Source organism: Geotrypetes seraphini, chromosome 7 (assembly GCF_902459505.1).
Source record: "Geotrypetes seraphini chromosome 7, aGeoSer1.1, whole genome shotgun sequence".
NCBI classification, from domain to species: Eukaryota; Metazoa; Chordata; class Amphibia; order Gymnophiona; family Dermophiidae; genus Geotrypetes; species Geotrypetes seraphini.
In genome coordinates, this window is record NC_047090.1 from 193,912,230 (window position 1) to 193,933,503 (window position 21,274).

General features: G+C 45.4%; 1 protein-coding gene across 1 annotated transcript in view; it reads right to left on the reverse strand.

Annotated features, from left to right (window-relative positions):
* DLST (dihydrolipoamide S-succinyltransferase) overlaps positions 1–21,274 on the reverse strand; it is a 157,043-nt gene that overhangs the window by 23,290 nt on the left and 112,479 nt on the right. Inside the window, exons 7-13 of the mRNA XM_033951095.1 lie at positions 20,360–20,471; positions 19,440–19,595; positions 18,969–19,039; positions 18,762–18,859; positions 6,261–6,391; positions 2,814–2,887; positions 2,181–2,264 (exon numbers count right to left, since the gene is read on the reverse strand). Of these exons, the coding sequence (XP_033806986.1) occupies positions 2,181–2,264; positions 2,814–2,887; positions 6,261–6,391; positions 18,762–18,859; positions 18,969–19,039; positions 19,440–19,595; positions 20,360–20,471 (726 nt within the window). The remainder of the gene's footprint in view (positions 1–2,180; positions 2,265–2,813; positions 2,888–6,260; positions 6,392–18,761; positions 18,860–18,968; positions 19,040–19,439; positions 19,596–20,359; positions 20,472–21,274) is intronic.

Genomic DNA, 21,274 nt, shown 5'->3' on the forward strand with positions numbered 1-21,274 from the left:
TCTGTCCAACACCAGATGCTTGCGATCCGAATACCACAGTCTTCTAGGCTAGTCCGGAGCCAATACTACTCAGCTGCCGTATAGATTGGTCCTCTAAATCAGTGGTTCCCAACCCTGTAGGGTTTTCGGGATAGCCCTAATGAATTTGCATATAATGGAGGTGATAGGCATGCAAATCTGCCCCATGTTGGTGGTCCTCCAGGACAGGGTTAGGAACCACTGCTCTAAATGACTCAACCTGTGACTGAAGTACCCCCTTGCCAGTCAGGTTTTCAGGATATCCACAATGAATATGCATGAAAGAAATTTGCATATAATGGAGGCAGTATATGCACATTTCTTTCTTGCATATTCATTGTAGATATCCTGAAAACCTGACTGGCAAGGGAGTACTCCAGGACCGAGATGGGAAACACTGGAATAGCGGGCCTTGGCAATCTCATGCATCTTCATTAGATCCATTACCAGGACTGCCCCACCAGCGAAAACAATGTAATCGTAGGCCTTGCTACTTAAGACCACTCCCTGGGATCCAGGACATGATTGCTGAGAAAATTACCTGGATGTTTTCAGCCCCGGCCACACGACTGGCAGACAGAACTGATAAGTGACTCTCCTCTCAGACCATGAGAAGTACCATCTCCCTCTGCCAACAGATGACTATACCACACTGATGATTAACATACGACACCACTGTGGCTTTATCAGAGTGCTCTTACTGCCCTGCCCTCAAGAAAGCCCTGAACTCCCGAAGCGTCAATCTGTTGACTGAGCAAGACTTCTCCTCCTTGGAAAAGAGCACCTGAACCAGCTGGGACAATGGGCTCCCCATTTAAGTCACCACTGTCCCACTGCACTGGCCTCAGAAAGACTCCCTTGGAGGGACAGAGATCAGCTATGGTGGCTACAATCTTAGGTACTGTAGGCAGATTATAAGCTTGCCATGACAGATGTGGAAAACACAAAACAAAGAAGACTGCTGTGTGCAGGAAGGGCTGCATATGCTCTGAACGTTACACATATTTCTGAGCTCTGGGAGAACTGTTCTTTCCTGGCATTGAGCAATATCACCCACAAAACAAAACCTTATCCTCCCTCTCCCTTCCCTTATAGTTCATTAGGTATTTCCCTACCTAGTGAACTCCCAAGGACTTTGCGTCAGACGGAATGGAGGATTAAGTGATTTACCCAAGATCACAAGAAGCAGCAGAAGTATGTGAATCAGACTTCCCTGGATGTCAGTCAAATGCTCTAACAATTGGGCTGATACTCCACTCTTCTTTTCATTTCTGGGTAATGGGATTGGGACTTGTAGACCACCTCTTTGTAGTTTTACAACCACACTCAAAGCAATTTACGAATAATTCAAGCATTTTCACTATCTGTCCCGGTGGGCTCACTATCTTTCTAATGTACCTGGGGAGGATTAGGTGGGAACAGCACAGGATTTGAACCCACACCTAAGAGTGCTGAGGCTGTAGCTCTAACCACTACGCCACAGGTTTCCATCTCTATAACCCATACCCTGGAGAGGAGAAAGATGACTTGTGTTACATCCCAGCTCCTCCCTCAGTATCCCACGATCCCTTTATCCGTCAGGAATCTGTCCAATCCCTGTTTGAATCCTTGGACCGTACTCTGCTTGATCACTACCAGAGGAAGTGATCAAGCAGAGTACGGTCCAAGGATTCAAACAGGGATTGGACAGATTCCTGACGGATAAAGGGATCGTGGGATACTGAGGGAGGAGCTGGGATGTAACACAAGTATAGAATGTTAACCAGGTAATGAGTATAAACCAACCAGGTCGTGCATGTGCAAGACTGGAGGGCTAGGACTTCGATAGGAAGGCAGGACTTAAACGAGATACCAAGGTGGCAAGGGAGCCCCTTCTAGTGATTCAGACAGGTCGTGACCTGTTTGGGCCGCCGCGGGAGCGGACTGCTGGGCAGGATGGACCTATGGTCTGACCGGCAGAGGCACTGCTTATGTTCTTATGTTCTATAAGAAATATCCACTTGAATGTCCTCCTCTCCTTCCTCACATCTCCTCATGGAGCCTCCTTGTCTTTAAGTCTACTTTCCCACTCCCCTTGGGACCCTCTCTCTTTCACTAACTTAACCTTCTTTATGAGGGCAGAGCCCAAATGTCACAGTCAATCCATTCCCACTGTTCCTCACCTTTTCTCCCAGTTCATTGATGGTTCGCTCAATATCAGCAAAATTCATGGTTTCAACATTCCTGAGGACTGGAACCACTAGACCCTGTATGAAAGAAACCCCCCCAAAATAAACAGAGTCCAGGGACAAAACCGTAAGTAAAGGGAGAGATGAGAGGAATGCAAGATAGGTTCATGCAGAAGACAATATAGGTATGTACGAGACAGAGGTATATGGGAGAAGGGAGAGGGTAACAGGTTAAGCAAAGTTAATATAGATAGAACCTGTAGATGTACAAGATGTGAGGAAGGTCAGACAAGACGCAGGGATCTCAAAGTTCCTCCTTGAGGACTGCAATCCAGTCGGGTTTTCAGGATTTCCCCAATGAATATGCATGAGATCTATGTGCATGCACTGCTTTCAATGCATATTCATTGGGGAAATCCTGAAAACCCGACTGGATTGCGGCCCTCAAGGAGGGACTTTGAGATCCCTGGACAAGAGGGTCCACAGCCCTTATGAGGTAGGTAAAAGGATAAGACAGATGAGAGAAAGAAGGTGGTAAGGATGAGACAGACAAGAACAGATGAAATGAATAGGACAGAGGCAAAAGAGGAACAGGAGGGGGCATGAGGGAGCATCCTTGTGCTTTACCCTGGGAGTGGACACTGCAACACTGACATCGATGTAATCTCGGTACACAATTTCTTTGGTTGCATCATCGATAACTAACAACAAAAAAAAGAAGAAACAGGATTACTGTGAACAAAATACCTAGAATATGGGAAACGGGAAATGGTGTCACTGTTTACAGATTATCTGTGCTATGGGAAACTAACTGCATAATAAGGACATAAATGTGGCCATACTGGGAGAGACTGAAGCTCCATCAAGCCTAGTATCCTGTTTCCAACAGTGGAAAGATCCCAAGAAAACAGATTTTATGCTGCTTATCCTAGAAATATGCAGCGGATTTCCCTCAGTCCATCTTAATAAAGTCTTATGGACTCTTCTTTTAGGAAATTATCTAAACCTTTTTTAAACCCTTTCATCACATTCTCTGGCAATTGGTTTATTTTATTGAAGAAATTTCTACCTGCTTAAACCTAAACATAATCATCAAAATAACAATAGAACAAAGAAGAAGCTGATAAAGAAAAGGCTGAATTGCATAACAAATGTTTCTGTTTTGTGTTCACGGCTGAAGCACCGGCAGCGGGACCTCAGAAGACAAACGTGAGTGGTAGAACCTAATCGATTTTGGTTATTCCATTTTCTATACCGTTCTCCCAGGGGAGCTCGGTTTACATGTATTTTATTCAGGTACTCAAGCAGTTTTCCCTCTCTGTCCTGGCGAGCTCAAAATCTATCTAACGCACCTGGGGCAAAGGGGGGATTAAGTGACTTGCCAAGGGTCACAAGGAGCAGCATGGGTTTGAACCCACAACCTCAGTGTCCTGAGGCTGTAGCTTTCACCACTGTGCCACACTCTCCCCTTTCAGTCTTTCAGAGAGTTGTGTTCTTGAGGAGCTGGGGCCAGATGATGTACATCCGAGGGTGCTGACTGACCTTTTGAATGAGTCTCTAGAGTGGTACCGGAGGACTGGAGAAGGGCGGATGTGGTCCCTCTCCACAAAAGTGGAAGTAAGGCAGAAGTAGGGAATTACAGGCCGGTAAGTCTGACTTCTGTGGTAAGTAAATTAATGGAAACACTTTTAATTCAGAGAATGGTCAAGTTTCTGGAATCCTGTGGATTACAGGACCGGAGGCAACATGGATTCACTAAAGGTAGGTCTTGTCAGACAAATTTAATCAATTTCTTTGACTGGGTGACCAGAGAATTGGATAGAGGATGTGCGCTAGATGTGGTGTATTTAGATTTTAGCAAAGCCTTTGACAGTGTTCCACACAGACATCTAATAAATAAACTTAGTGCCCTCGGGATGGGTCCCAAAGTGATGGGCTGGGTCAAGAACTGGTCGAGTGGAAGACGACAGAGGAAAGTGATCAATGGAGATCGCTCTGAGGAAAGGGATGTTACCAGTGGTGTGCCTCAAAGTTCTGTTCTTGGGCCTGTTCTTTTTAAATTTTTATAAACGATATTGCTGCAGGGTTGTCTGGTAAGATTTGCTTCTTTGTGGATGATACCAAAATCTGCAATAGAGTAGACACCCAGGATACTGTAAATAACATGAAGAAAGACTTGACAAAGCTTGAAGAATGGTCTGAAAATTTGGCAGCTAAAATTTAATGCTGGAAAACGCACGGTCATGCATTTGGACTGCAAAAACCCAATGGAACGCTACAGTTTAGGGGGTGAAAAACTTATTTGCACAACAGAACAGAGGGACTTAGGTGTGATTGTATGTGGCCAAACAGATGGAGTCAATCCAGAGGAAGGCTACTAAAATAGTGCGTGGGCTTCGTGATAAGGCATATGCAGACAGACTTAAATATCTCAATCTGTATAATTTGGAGGAAAAGCGGGAGAGGGGAGATATGATAGAGACGTTTAAATTCCTATGTGATGTAAATGCACATGAGTCGAGTCTCTTCCATTTGAAAGGAAGCTCTAGAATGAGAGGGCATAGGATGAAGTTAAGAGGTGATAGACTCAGGAGTAATCTAAGGAAATACTTTTCTACAGAAAGGGTGGTAGATGCGTGGAATAGTCTCCCGATAGGGGTGGTGGAGACAGAGACCGTCTGATTTCAAGAAAGCCTGGTATAGGCACATTGGATCTCTTAGAAAGAGGAAGAGATAATGGTTACTGTGGATGGGCCATCTCGCCTTTATCTGCCATCATGTTTCTTCAAGAAAATGCTTCTACAAATAAAGCTGTTTTACACAGCTTCTTAAATTTCCGGACGTCTGAAAAGTAACCTGAGTGGTCCTGTCAGATTGTTCCACAGCAATATCCCTGTCACCTAAATTATTGAGGCCCTTATTTTTGCATAATGTACTGTACATGTATTTGCTAATAGTAACGTCCTCTCGGAGAGGCTGAGCTGGGGTGAGTAGAAACAAGGCTTTAAATCCATGAATGATCACAGTGGGAAGTAAGGATGGAAATTCATGTGAAGGCCATTGAATAATGAACGAAGTTTGAAGAAAGTCCCAAATTTATTTTCCTTTCTACTTTTCTTCTTTACTTGTTTTTCAAAAGAGAAGTAAAGAACAGAAAAAAAAAACTTGACAGAGAAACAAGAGATACTTCTTCACTCTGTGGAGAACGAAAAACTGACGACCTCACGAGCTGGCATCGGGTGCGAAGGCACTCACGAATGCGGGCAGTGTTAAAGCTTTTGAATTCTTTACTTTTTTACTGTCCATACTGGGTCCATACTGGGACATGTGAGAATATCTGCCTGCTTGTCCTAGAATAATACATTAAGGCTGAAATCCATTCCTGTTCTCAGCCCACTACAGCAAGAACTGTGAAGGCTGGCTGGAGTGTCCTTCATGGAAGGCTAACATGGGCAGGTAGTTGCTACTCAGCTCATAACTTGGACTGAGCCTACAAAACAAATCACGGCAGAGAGAAAGGAGAAAATAGCTTTAGCAAAGGCAAGCACAGGACAACGGAGGTTCAAGCAGAATTACCTTCACCCCATCCAGATACTGATGAGTCAGGGTTCAGACAACACTACCACTTGCCCTCTGTACAATGATAATACTGTACCCCCCAGCCTTAAACGATCCTCCTCCCAAATACACAGGTACTGGGAAAGCAGCATCAGTTTACCCCCCTATGCTAATGGACTGGGGGAGCAACAAGAAAGCTACTGTCTACATTTATTCGTCAAATAGGTAGCTGTAAGTCAAATACAAAAAGCCACAGGTCAAAGCTCTACCACTTTCATTCACTGGAGCACACTGAGCCATAAATCTACTTTGGGAAGAAGTAGGTTGAAATGGTCAAACTTTGTAGACTGGAATCATCACTTAATGAGCTACCAAAAAATGAGGCCAGACTCAACCCTTTTTTGGACTTGGTAAAACATCTCAGCCCTAAAACCAGGAAGAAAACGTATGCTGAACAATTCAATGAGATCACTGGGCAAGGACCTCACGCGATACCACAGGCCTTCACACTCTTACCTGCATTCACAATGGGCTGTTCCTGCAGGGCAAAAGCTGCTGCCTTCACAAAGGCGGACATGAAGCCAAGTTTGAGATTATGTTTCTTCAGGAAAGCATCTTTGTGTCGGGCTCTCATTTCCTGGATGTTACTGTCAATAAAAGGAATGAACAGTTTTTTCATCAGTTCTATAACTAACATGAAAGCTGAAAACTGAGGACTGGCTAGCATGGAGGGAAAGCAGTGGTATCAGAAGGGTCAGGAGAGAAAAGGGAGGAAAACCCCCCAAAAGGACAGATGCAGCACAGCAAAGGACAGGAGAGGGGAAACCAGCAGCACCTGGCTCATTTTATGAAAATCCAGGCAAGAAACGCATTTCAACAAATTCTACAAAGCCTTACCAGTGAAACAGAGAAAGGGAATGATGATTGTGAGGAAGAAGGAGGAAAGGATAGAACTGAGAGGGGAGAAATGCTAGTACCACTAATCATTTCTCTTGCACATTCTCTGTCCCTAGGGTTAAGGAATTGAACCCAGTCCGCTGCACTAACCACCATTAGGCTACTCCTCCATCTGGGATAGAGAATGCATCACAGAACCACAGCCCTCAGCTGAGCTTTGGATCTGCTTTCTCTTCCTTACAACAAGGGATCTCAGCTCAGGCTCGCTCCACTCTCTTACTCTGCCTAGAAGGCAATTCCATACATCATCCACCCTTATTTATCTATATTAAATGCCAAGCTGAGGCAAATGGTTTTTTGTGGTCTCCTGTTATGGTTCTGAACAGGGGCCTGGCCCATCCAAATTTGCCTCAGGCCCACCCAGCAGCAGCAGGCCTAGCCAGTTTTCACAGGGAAAAGGTGGCAGAAGGTTTCCTGCTGACTGCTCATGTCACTCCCTGTCTACTGCTGTTGCTTGCATCCTCTGAAGACAGCCACGTGCATGTTGACAAATCTGCAGCATCCTGCCCCTTAAGACACAAACTTCCTGTTTCCATTAGGTGAGGATGCTGCAAATTCATCAGTGCCTATGCGACTGGAAGGTCCCATGCTGCCTTCAGAGGATGACTCTGCCACTGCCTGCAGGGTCTTTGGATAATCTGGTGGCAGCTACTGGTGAAGAGCTGGGAGCTGCTACAGGGTTACAGAGCCTGTCTCATGACGATCTGGAAGAGAGCTAAGGGAGGGGAGGGGATAGGTAGTTGCCTAGGATATATGACAAAAGAAAAATATAAGGGGGGTGAGTAGAATATAAAGAAGGAATACTAGACTGGGATGAACACAGAGGATCTAGAATCAGAAAATAATAGTAAATATTGAGAACTAAGGCCAGTACTGGGCAGACTTGCACAGTCTGTGTCTGTATATGGCCGTTTGGTTGAAGATGGGCTGGGGAGGTGTAGATGGGCTGCAGTGAGCTTTGATGGAGACTTCAGTAGTTGCAACTAAGCACAGTACCGGGTAGAGCTTTGGATTCTGGCCCAGAATTAGCTAAGAAGAAAAACTTTTTTTAAAATGAATCACGTTGGGCAGACTGGATGGACCATTCGTGTCTTTATCTGCCGTCATCTACTATGTTAAGGGACGATTCAGGACACAGGGAGGGACATGTTGGGACAGGACAGAGAGGGGGTACTGAGCATAAGAAATGGATGAAAATGCCAGACACAGAGGTACTGGACATGAGAGAAGGGATTGGGAAGATTCTGAACACAGGGAAAAATAAAGGCAGGGTCCTAGGTGAGATGCTGAGGAAGGGTGAGAGCATAGGCTGTGACGAACCAACCCCCAAAGAGGTACGGGAGAGTCCAGATCGTGAAACTGGGGTGACCAGTTATGAAGAAGAGAGTCAGGAGGCAGGAGAGAGTGAAGGAGGAACAGAGGCGGAGGAGAGAGATTGTGCCACCCACCCCTCCGATGTCGGAACTTAGAGTTCTGCCTTGAAAGGGGTGGAGCCAACGGCACTCAGCCGTTCAGCGCACGAAGGCGAGCGTTAAAGGTGCTCGCCTTAGCGAAGGGGTGATTCACTGCACGAACAGCAGAAGAACAACCGCAGCAGTCGCAGAGGAAAGCCACAGCAGTCAAGTTTTCAAGTTTTATGAAAATTTTGATGTCTCGCAATATCGTGAATTCAAAGCGATTTACAATTAAAAAACAGGGTTTTAGTTATTAATTACAATAGTCACACGAACATTGCAGACTAATACATGGGAAGAACTACAATAGGCATAGTAAAGAGAACACGAAAGGTAAGTATAAAAGGAGGGTAAAATTTTAAAAGTATAATCAAGATTAAGAAAGAAAATTAAAAGGATTGTTTTTGTCTATCTGTTGTTTTTTTTAACTTTCTCGGAACCTAAGACAGAGGAAACATGAGTCAAAAGAGAATCCGACGATTAGGTCTCAAAGGTGTCCTTGAACAACCAGCATTTTAACAATCCTTTAAATTTACTTAATGATTTTTCTTCCTTAATAAATGATGGTATAGCTCTAAATCTAATCTGTAATCGGGGACACTGGATCATTTAATATTTTATTGTCCATGTATTATAATAATAATAATAATAACAGCTTATATACCGCAATACCATGAAGTTCTATGCGGTTTACAAAGATTAAGCAAAGGTACAAATTGACTGACTTCAAGAGGGGAAGAAGAAAGAGAAGTAATTAGACAGGAAATTCATTGTTAAGGAGAAAAGTGATCAAAAGGACAGTAGGTCGCTATTGAGAGGAAAGAGATAAGTGGATCAGTTGTCAAGATGTTTTAGGAACAGGTGTATTATGACCTTTTGGAAATCAATTTGGTCTCAGATAAATTGTCTATTATTATGTAGCACTATCATATGATACTATTCTGTTTGGTATGTCAATGAGAACAAAAAGTCAAATTTCATCAAGCAATAACAAACTTTTATTGATTTTGACAGGAGTCGCCATGCAACATATTACCAATAATTGGAAAAATTATACTAATCTTAGTTATTCGTTCTGGTGGAATTCGTTATGTCACATTTATAAGATGGAAAGAGTAATTGCTTTGCAAAAAGGGAATTATAATAATTTTATAAAGATCTGGGGGCCATTGGCAAATTATTGTAATGAGTAGACATCATTTTCCATTGATAGTATATTTATACATAGGGGGAGGGGGTTGCTATGAAATTTTATTAAATAATTATTTTATAATATTTATATGTTATGTTTGATTGAAATAATTGAGGAAGGGTGGGTGGGAAGGGAATAAATCTTATGTATTTATGATGATAATAGAAAGAATTTCAAGTGTTCTGTAAAAGTTTTTTATGATGTAATGTTGTACACTTGTTATAAGTTTTAAAACGAATAAAGAATTTAAAAAATAAAAATCATAAATGATGGTAAGGAGTTCCATATTTTAGGCGCTGTAACCGCAAAGATCGTATTTTGTCTTGTATTTATTGTACTAAGTGAAGGAATTATTAGAAGGTTTTTATCCTCCGATTTCAAACTTCTAGTAGGAATATATGGAATAATGAATCTTTCTAGGAATGATGGGGCTTTAAGTTGTTAATATTTTGAATGTTAATAGTGCTATTTTATAGGAGATTCTGTGGACAATTGGACGCCAATGAGCTTCTTTGAGCAGAAGTATCACGTGGTCAAATTTTTTCTTATTTGTTATAATTTTAATTGCGGTGTTTTGAATTAGTTGTAGTCAATGGATTTCTTTAAGAGCGATTCCTTTGTAGAGCGAGTTGCAGTAATCTAACTGCCCCATCGAAAGACAGCCCTTCCGCAGCAGGAGAAGGACTGCGGGCCGGCATGGGAGAGCAGCTCCGCCTCCCGATGCCCCCTGCGGCTCTAACTTTGAACTTTCCGCCTTATAATGTATCACTGTACCTCAAATACGATGACTTTGTATTATACCACTTCACTGTATTGTACCACTTCGCTGTTTGTCCAGCATCTCTTATTGTAAACCGCTTCGAACTATCATGGCTTTGGCGGTATATAAAAAAAATAAATGATTATTATTATTATTTTCTGGGCCCGATTTTGCAGCCCAGCGACGTCGACCCCGGCTTACTCTTCTTCTGCCCTGTGTCTAGGGCCGACGACCACCGCCCCTGCTCTTTAAGGTAGAGGAAGGAGAAAACCCCCTGCCATCCCCATCCTCCTTCATCTGCCTGACACCGCTTGTGCAGGAAGGACTGTTCGATGCTATGTTTTTACCTTAACTTGATGCTAGGTTCTACCTCTACCCAAGTCCTTACACGAAGCCAACAGCTGTCTAAGCTCCACCCGCTTATGTCTTACTAGAAACAATTGGATGCTAATCTACCATCTGACTTAAGTTTTTCCGCCGCACCGTCTTACCAGAAGAAATTAGGTGCTAGTCTTCTTTATGTTTTATCTTACTAGATTCAACGTCTTACCAGAAGCTCTTGTCTTACAGGTTAATACGCTCTTACTAGAAGCAACTGAGTGCTTAGTTTTTTCTTGCTTTAGTTTCTACCTCCGTTTTGCCTTCCTAGATGCAATCAGGTGTAAAGTTACTAGAATCAATTTAGCTGCTATATTCCTCCTCCGCTCATGTCCTACTAGAAGCAATTGGGTGCTAAGTTTCTCATTCTATTTTAAGTTTTTACCTCTGCTCTGTCTTTCCTGAAGCAATCAGGTGCTAAATCTTCCACCATTTTAAGCCACTGTGCCAAGCTTCCATCTGTCTTAAGCCACTTTCCAAAATATCAATCAAGTCCTAAGACATCTATTATCAAATATCCAACAAGAACCAAACCTCTAATTCCAGACCCCCATACAATAAACAATCAGGTTCTGCCTTCTGCCCTCTTATTGGTTTTCCTAGATCTCACCATGAAGCCACCTTCTTGGCTCCTTCTTCTCTTGCTTTGCTCTTTTACCAACATTACTCATTGCCTGATACTTCTCCCCCCCAATCTACTCGACTCCACAAATGTCTATAACATCCGCCCTGGTCTCAGAATCCCCGTGCTAGTGCGCACCAGAAATCACCCCTTCAAAAAAAAAACCTCCGAGGAGTTAACCACTCCTCCTTAAAGCCCGTTCCTCCTGCCAATTTACCCAGCCTCAACTCTGACTCTCTCACCCCAGTCCCAACACTCTACTGTAACACCAGATCAGCTTGTAACAAGACCCAAATACTAAAGGACCTACTCGGGGACCTCGACCCTGGATTCCTGTGCATCAAGAATCCTGGATCAAAAAAGCAATGTTACTTACCGTAACAGTTGTTATCCAGGGACGCCCCGTTTCCAAGCGCACCATCTCCAACTGGATGGCAGCTTGCATCTCATTCTGCTATGCTGAGGCTGGATTGCCCCTTGACAGAAAAATCACAGCCCACAAGGTCAGAGCGATGGCAGCTTCTGTAGCCTTCTTCAGATCAACACCGATTGAGGAGATTTGTAAAGCTGCAACTTGGTCCTCGGTTCATACCTTCACCTCACACTGGATTGTCTGGATACCTTCTCCAGACGGGATGGACAGTTTGGCCAAACAGTACTACAAAATTTATTCTCCTAAGTTGCCAACTCTCTCACCATTCCATTCTGGTTAGCTTGGAGGTCACCCATTAGTGAAAATACCTGCCTGCTTGTCCTGGGATAAAGCAATGTTACTTACCATAACAGTTGTTATCTAGGGACAGCTATTCTCACTAATGGGTGACGTGATCCAACGGAGCCCCGACGCGGACGCTTCTTTGAAGATAACTCGAAGTTTCGAGTCGCGCACATGCGCAAGTGCCTTCCCGCCCGATACACCGGGCGTGTCTCCTCAGTTCAGCTAGCTAGTAGAGAAGCCAACCCAGGGGAGGTGGGTGGGATGTGAGAATAGCTGCCTGCTGTTCCTGGATAACAACTGTTATGGTAAGTAACATTGCTTTATCCCAGGACAAGCAGGCAAACCCCCCACAACGCCGGCGCAATCTCTATTAAGTAAACTGGGGGGCTCCCCAACAAAACCCCCCGTTGGAGCCCCTAAAAACGGTAATTTTCTTCGGCGCGCGCCTCCATCTAGCGCTCAGTTGTCAGCGCGCGCCTTGTCTTTCGCGGGGTTGTCTATGAACCGGAAGGATTGTTCATGGTCCGACAGCTTCTTGGTCACCGCCTCGATGGATTCGTCGAAGAGATTGGTGCCTACGCAGGGAACGTTCGCGAGCCTGTCCTGGAGGTTGGGATCCATGTAGATGGTCCTCAGCCATGCCAGCCGGCGCATGGCCACTGAGCACGCTGTTGCCCGAGCCGCAAGCTCAAAGGCATCGTACAAGGACTGCATCAACTGTACCTGGAGCTGGGATAGCGAGACCAGCGCTTCTTGGTACTCGAAGTGTGCCCTCGTGTCCACGTAGGGCATAAACTTCTGGAATACCGATAGGAGGAACTCCAAGTATGTTGTGAAGTGGAAGTTGTAGTTCAGGACTCTCGAGACCATCATGGAGTTCTGGTACACTCTCCTGCCGAATCAGTCCATGGTTTTTCCTTCTCTACCAGGCGGGACGGCGGCATAGACCTGGGAGGGATGGGATCGCTTCAATGATGACTCCACCAACAGGGACTGGTGAGAGAGTTGAGAGCTGTCGAACCCTTTGCGATGGACCGTGCGGTACCTGGTGTCCAGTTTACTTGGGACCGCAGGGATGGAGTAAGGTGTCTCGAAGCATCAAGTGAAGGTCTGGTCCAGAAGCTTGTGCAATGGAAGCGTAAGGGACTCAGCGGGTGGTTGAGGGAGGCGCATAGTATCCAGGTATTCCTTTGAGAATTTGGAACCCATGTCCAATGGTATGTCCATGTCCTCAGCCATCTGTCAGAGGAACGAGGAGAAGGACAGTTGGTCTGCCGTTGCCTGGCTCCGTGATGGGCTCGATGAGGTCGAGGCTTCTGGGTCCGCTGGGGACAGGGATCGAGATGATGAAAAAGATCCCATTGTGTCCTCGAATTCTGGCATCGGTGGAGGTGAATGGTCCCGGCATGCCTGTTTCCGCCGAGGCGAGGCGTGCCTGGATGAATGTCTCAAGGAATGCCTCAATCGGTGTCGAGAGGTTGGCCTCGATGGATGGGGTGAGGCAGGCTTCGTTGAGGCCCCCAGGTAGTGGATGGGGCTGGAAGCAGTCGATCGAAGCAGGGGTTGCTGCCGTAGAGGCTAGAACCCCGTCGGGGTCATCGGTTCCAATGGAGGCATTTGCAAAGACTCTGCTCCTTGCATTGAATGAATCGGCTCCAACGGAGGCACTCGCAAAGACTCTGATCCTTGCATCGAGTGAATCGGCTCCAACGGAGGCACTCGCAAAGACTCTGCTCCTTGCATCGAGTGTATCGGTTCCAAAGGTGGCATGGAGAAAGACTCTGCTCCTTGCGATGCATGCATTGTTGCCAGACCAGACACTCGCAGAGACTCTGCTCCCTGTTGAGAGTGTGTTCCCCACTGAGGCACTGGAGGCGGCTCGACCTCGCGGGAGGCCTCCGAGTGCCCAGGCTGGATTTGGGAGAGAAGCTGAGGTCCCATCGTGGTAAAGAGCTCGATGAAGTGCTTCTATAGCATGGTCTGGAACGAGGCTGGCAAGGATGGATCCGTATGTGAAATGGGACCACCTGCGTGGGCCTCACGTTCTCTCGGAGCAGCGTGTGAGTGCTTGGACTTCGAGGCTTGGGCACTTTCAACACGACTGGGGGAATGGGCTGCTGGGCTACCTGACCTGAGGAGGTTGAGGAAGGCATCGCAGCAGGCGCTGGAGTCTGAGCCGGGACAAACGAGGTGGGCTTGATGAGACTTGGCGCCACAGAGGTGGAAGACTGTGGGGCTGCAGATGCGGGTCCCTTTGAGGTCGACGGCTCCATCGAGGACTCCATGAAGAGCGATTCCCACAGGATGCAACGGCACTTGAAAGCACGTGCGGTGAGTGTGGAGCAAGGCCGGCACAATTTTGGGATGTGTTCAGGCCCGAGACACCGAACACAGTATCGATGAGGGTCCGTTAGCGAAATCGCGCGCTGGCACTTGTTACACTTTTTAAAACCGGTGATAGGCCGGGACATAGGCCGAAAAAGCTCCTACACAAGATCGAAGCCGTGGGGCTGCAGCCACGTGGCCTGCCCGGTCGAATAGTACGAAGAAATTTTTTTTTTTTTTTTTTAAACAATAAAACACGATGAAAATCAGCGATTATGATCAATTAAAATAAAAAACGCGGACTTAGAAGGCACAAGTGAAGGAACTTTGCACAGAGAGTCGAAGACGGACTTCTCGGCTCCGCGGAAAAATAAGAACTGAGGAGACACGCCCGGTGCATCGGGCGGGAAGGCATTTGCGCATGCGTGGTGTGGGTGACTCGAAATTTCGAGTTTTCTTCAAAGAAGTGTCCGCGTCGGGGCTCCGTTGGATCACGTCACTCATTAGTGAGAATACCTGCCTGCTTATCCTGGGATAAAGATGACATTCACACAAAAACGAACTCTGCTCTCATGGTAACCATGGCCTCTTCTCTCCCAGAATAAACCGAAAAGGAGGGGGCCTGGCACTCCTTTACAAATCATTCTTTGACATTCAGCGCCTTGAAAAGGGAAGCTAAGCTTCACTAGAATACATGTTAGCTTCAGTCAAAGATGAACTCCACCCCCACCCACTAGGTGTCTTGCTATTATACCGGCCTCCAACCCCCTGAAATAAATCCTCCGATCTCGTCCTTGAGACCATAACAAGCGCCTTCCTAAAATTCCAGAGACTACTGATAATTGGCAATATTAATCTCCATCTAGATGATACCACCAACAAGAATGCAACCGAATTCAAAAACTTCCTCCCTTCTCTAGGTTTCCCCTCTCCTGCGTCATCCTCAACCCACGAAAAGGGGCACACACTAGACATCATCAGCTTCCTCGACTTGACCGAACACAAAACTTCTACTGAAGACGCTCGTTGGGAACATGTCCCTTGGTCCGATCACTTCTTAGGTTCTTTCTGCCTCCCCATTTTCATGTCCCATTTCAAATCTCCACCCCGTGCCACAAACCATGTCACCTTCCGCAAAAAAATCGCGAGCAAACTGTTCTGGACCCAATTCCTCAACCAACTTCCCTCTTGTTCTAAACCTGTTGACCCAGAATCTAACTGGCTCAACTGGGTAAACCTCTTGCCCCTTTAACTACCAAATCTATCTCCTACCACGTAAGGCCCCTTGGTATCTTCCTTACCACAGAGAACTGAAGCAGAAATGTCAAGCACTGGAGTGCAAATGGAAAAAAAACAAATCCCCTTCAGACAGACAATCCTGGAGGGACAATATCAAGTTTTATAACTCAGTATTAAAAAAAGCAAGGAAGAATTTCTATGGTGATAAAATTTCCAGATCCAACAACCAGAATAACACACTGTTTAACATCTGGCACACCTTAACTTCTAAAAATGACTCCACCATACCCCACTCCTCCCCTTCAGCAAAATTCTTCAATGAAAAGATCACCACCATAAGGAGCTCCTTCTCTCCAGCAGTCTCTTACAATTCTCCGGCCCCCAACGACTCTAACCCCATCCCAGCAGACAGATCCTGGACTAGGTTCGAACCCATATCCAAATCCCTGATCTCTTCCCTCTGCCTCAAACTGAAATCCTGCAAATGTGCTCTGGATCCATTCCCCTCCTACCTGTACGAGAATATTCCTGCGCAGGCCATCTCATCCCTCACCAGACTTATAAACTCTGCTTTACTATCGGGCCTATTCTCCGCAGAAATGGGACATATTACCTTGTCCTCATTACTGAAAAAAGCTGATCTTGACCCTTCCTCACCTTTGAACTACCGTCCCCTAGCAAATAATCCTCTCCTGACTAAAATGCTAGAGGCCATCATTTCCACCCAGCTCTCATCCTATCTAGAGAGATTCTCCATTCTCTTACCCTACCAATTCAGCTTCAGATCCAACTTCAGCACTGAATCCCTACTGGTCTCAATAATTTCAAAGGTGCAACAACTACACCCTCGTAATAAGTTTACTGTCCTTCTACAATTCGATTTCTCTGCAGCCTTTGATGTCGTCCACCACGATATTCCTTGGAAACCGACTTGCAGAGTCCCGCAGGGATCACCCCTATCTCCTATTCTCTTCAACATCTACATGTCTTCCCTGAAACTCTTCCACCTATCCCCCCTTGAAACAATCTACACTTATGCTGACGACATCCTTGTCCTTCTCGAGACAGACTCAAACCTTACCAACCTCTCTGAGAACAAATCAACCTGCATAAAGAAACTCCAATCCTGGTCCCTCTCAGTCTGCTTTCGAGGCTGTCCGCTGCGGGGCTCCGTCGGTGACGTCACCCATGTGTAAGAATATCTGCCTGCTGTCCCTGGATAACAACTGTTACGATAAGTAACTGTGCTTTATGAGCACTTCTAAAAAGCAGAAAGTGCATTTTTTTGTGGGCACCGAACAGTGGATGCAGCCGGTGTGTGCACACAGTGTTCCAGCCACCTCGAGGGGTAACTGGTGTCGGGTGTTGGCGTGCAGAGCTCCCCTTCGCATGTCCACCGCTCATCAGCAGGGGGCGGTGGAGACACCCGGGCTTCCCCTGTCACCCATGCGGTGAAGAGAAGGCTAAGTGCTGCAGAGCTGAAAAGAACAGGTCTTCTCGGCTCCGCGGAAAACTTTGAACTGAGGATCCTCACAGGAGACGTGCCCCCTAGTTCGGGCGGGAAGGTACGCGCGCATGTGCGGTGCAGCACTCAGAAGCTCTTAGAAAGATCTTCAAGCAAGTCTGCTTTCGAGGCTGTCCGCTGCGGGGCTCCGTCAGTGACGTCACCCATGTGTGAGAATATGCTGCCTGCTTGTCCTGGGATAATGAATGCGCCGAAGACCCATGCACAACAATGCTGTATAAAAACGGCAGCCTCAGGCCCTTTTTATGCTCGTTTTTATTTCTTGTTCTTTTTGATTTGTTTGGGTTTTTTTTATATCTTCTCACAGCTCACCATCTGTAAAGAGAGCAGACCCCACTGGCTCTCTAAACTGTAGTCTGTGCCTAACAGGTGGCCAGGTGTACAGTTGAGGCTCCTCTAAAGCAAAGACTAAACTAAACTAAACTAAACCTTAGGTTTGTATACCGCATCATCTCCACATTTGTAGAGCTCTGCACGGTTTACAGGAGATGGGATAGAAAAGAACTAACAATGAAAGGTTAGAGGTCCAAGTATGAAGGGTTTTTAGAGGGCTTAGAGTGCCAGAGATGGACTAGGTATCAGATTTTTGAGAATAGCCAGGTCTTCAGATATAAGGAGAGGTGGGGGAAAAGGGGGGGGGGGAAGGACTGGACCCTTTTGAATGTGGCACACCCGAGAGGGTTCCCCAAGCTCTGTCCGGACAGTATAAGGGACAAGAAAGATTCACTAATCAGATCTAACAGGCCCTAAAAAACCTCAGCACAGACTGCACAAGCTTACCACTCCACCTGCTGGAGAGACTGAGAAAAGACTGATTGTAATAGGGACCACACAGTCCACTTGTACTACAGCCAAAAGTCAATGTCTCAGTCTCCATCTGCTAGCAGAGTAGCGTAAACCCATCCGTTCTGTGCTGGTCTGAAAGGACGATAAAAAATTTCAAATATTTTGTGCATTTCTATTGAAGTCTGTAGAAACAGTGTACCACATGACTGTTTATATGCTGAATGAAGTCAAGATCTGCTCCTTACTGCCACTGTGCCAGCCTCATCCCCACCTCTCATTGAATCAGAGCCAGGCCCTCCTTATGCAGACATTACTGAATGTCTTGTTGGCTTCATTTACACACAGCAAATTTATCACATTTTTGATAAACCAGCAGCAGAGATATAGCAAGATTAGGAAAAGAGAAGTCTACAGTGCTTTGCATTTTAAAGGTAATTTTTCCACATGTAACCACATTTAAGGATAGGATTACTTTCATAAAGTTATTACAATATCCCAAGACACAGGTCAGAGAAATGATAAACATCTCAGCTGTGAGTCACCGAATCTTATTGTGTGATCATTACGGAGTTTGCGTTTCATAGTATACAGTCTCAGGAAAGGAGTCTGGAAAGATGTCTCTGGCCTCTGCTTGCAGGCTCTCCTCAAACCCCCAAGAGGGTTGTCATCAGCTGGAAATGGCTCCAAGTTCAATCGATGAAAAGCAGATTAGAGTCTGGAAGCAGCTCTAATGTGACACTTAGATCAAGCTAAGAAGGCAACAGCCTAAGTGCTGTGCCTGCAGGGAAATCGAGAGCATCGTTTTGCCATCCTTATCTTTTTATGAAAGAAATATTTACATGTTTTGTCTTAAAGAAAGAGGTAGAATTTCATAAAGCAATTCAATTACATCTAATGCAGAGAAACCTAAGCCTCAGAAGCGCAAGACCAGCAGGGTAAAACAATGCTCAAGGGAAGGATGTCATTGTGCCGGGATGGAGAGTAGTAAAATGAAAGGCTACAGCAGCGGATAAGGGAGCCATGGTGGGCTGTAATAGAGGGGGTTTGATTGACCTTCTTACCTCATATCCACCTCATTGAACGTGGTCAGCATTGCACAGGTGTTCTGAGCTTCCTTTAGTCGCTGTGCAATGCGCTGCCTCATTCTGTTCATTTTCACCTACAATGAAAACGACAACGTGGAAAAGCTTACATTGATATACTACCAAATGGAGGAAGACATTTGGGAAAAAGCACTTGGTAGCTTTTAGTCCCCCCCCCCCACTTACTCTGTGCTCCGATCTAGATCCCTTCACAGTCACAACATCTACTGGGACTGGGGACGGTTTTACTGCAGATACTGAGAAAACCAAAGAATTAGAACAGCACAGCTAATATAAAAACAATTAACAAACTTCACCAAGTACATACACACTACCATAAATACAAACATTGAAACACTTTCAGCATCAGCATAGCTACCATACATACATACAAAGCAAGCAAAAACATATGGACAGTGTACTAAGCACCCGACAACCAAAGAGGTCATTGAGACAGAGAAAGAGACAGACAGACAGACAGAGAAAGAGAGACAGACAGATAAAGAGCGAGACAGGCATAGAGACAGAAAGAGACAGACAGACAGAGAGAAAGAGACAGAGACAGAGAAAGCAAGAGAGTGGGCAAGCGAGAGAGTTGGAGAGAGAGAGAGAGAGAGAGAACCTATCACACTCCTCTCCAAATAAGATGCAACTCACCTGGCTTAGCGTCCATGGGCTGGGCAGATACAGGGGGCACGGGAGGCATTGCTGTGGGGATTGGTTCTTTAGGAGAGGAAGGAGGGGTGACTACGGCTTCTGGCTTGGAGGCTGCAGAAGCAGCACTTTCTACTGGTTTAGGCTTAGATGGAACAGCTGAAAAGCAAGGAAATAATTATGGCCATAAACTAAGAGAAGTGCTCCAGCAAACCAGCTGACTTTTCCTGCAGTTCTCACCAGCATCCTTACCCACATTGCAAGCTTGTCCCCATGAGCGGCATACACCCATCCTCCCTCTGCCCTTCTTTTTGACAGCTTTCACGCACTTACAGTCTTGTACCTTTGGTAGCATGGTTCCCTATGACAGAGTCTCTCCTCCTTCAAACCTCACCCACCGTTAGGACCAACTAATAGAAAACACATTGTTAAATGAGTGAGTGAAGGCATTTGTGATAAAGGTGCCCAAGGATAGATCCACCTACACTAGTAAACATGATCCTGTCCCCAGCTCTTCACACACTCCTAAACTTCTGTACAAATCCAAACTTGAAAGAAAGTACAGAAATGGAATCAGAATAGGAACAAGAAGTTTGTTAAATAACCAACTAGAAAAAGTTAAAGAAACTAACAAAAAAGATAATTTAGGTAGTCCACTTAATTCAGATTGTCATTAGACTAGCTACAAACTGCACCTATCGTGTTATTCTCCACTTGCTCCTCTTCAGCAAATTTAATGGAGGAGCACAATGCTCGCTTCTTCCCTGCAGAAATGTCACATGATTACACTTTCCAGTACTACCAGGAAGCAGAAAACCAGTCTTGTTTTTGGGTGTTCTCTTCTGCTCTTTCCCTTTCATTATTCTTCTATAGCTGCTGATAAACTCTGTCCAAAGGTTAAACCAAGTTCCTTGAGCTCTTACCGCCAGTTTTCCTAAGTGTGAAGAGTGGGGTTCCTCCTTCCACTTTACCTCCATCAGGTACCAGGAGAGCTTCAATGATGCCAGCAGCAGGGGCAGGAACTTGAACAGAAGTCTGGAGGGAGAAGGGACAAATAATGAGGACCAGAAAAGAAAACTACAAAGACCAAGTGGAGTATTCTTGGAGGACCGAGTCAGAGAAGAATGGATTAAAGAGACAAACAGGGAAGAGAGTTCAATTGATTTTAAGATTGTATGTTTAACTTTTTAGACACTTGGAGTGCCCTATGTGCCCCCCTCAATATATACTTTGGTGCTAGGAAGATCATCTACTGAGGTCTTCACTGGTCAAAGAAGCTAAGCTAGCTGCCACATACAAGGCGCTTTTCTCCTCCATTACTTCCCTGCTTTAAAAATACATCTTACCAAAGATTGCCTTCGTTTTCAAAAGCAAATTCAGACATGGCTCTTTCCATCAAGATTTGGTGATTAAAAGTTAGTTTTGAGAATAGGGCATGTTTGCATTGGGAGGAAGCACCTGCTCGATCCAACGGGGACTTGCGATTGCCTATACAGAATTTTCTCACAAGGTACAGTAATTACATGCAATGCCTTCAGTCAACTTAAACATTATTTTCTTTCCTTAGATAAGGAGGCTATGGGCTTTCCTCTGGAGGATCTTATTTCTCTGAGGAAGATATCCATTTCAGGTATGCGTAAGGCTTTAAATCTTTCTGCATCTCCTAAAGACTTTTCCCTATTGCACCACAGATGGGGCAAGACTTGGGAGGCCTGGTGAATACTTGAGATATTCGCACAAGTATTAAATGTGTTCCTGCTGAGGTCTGCAGTGCTCTGTTAAGAGAATGTGCTTTTCGAGTGTTTCACAGGGCTTATTATCATACCCTCTCAGATGCA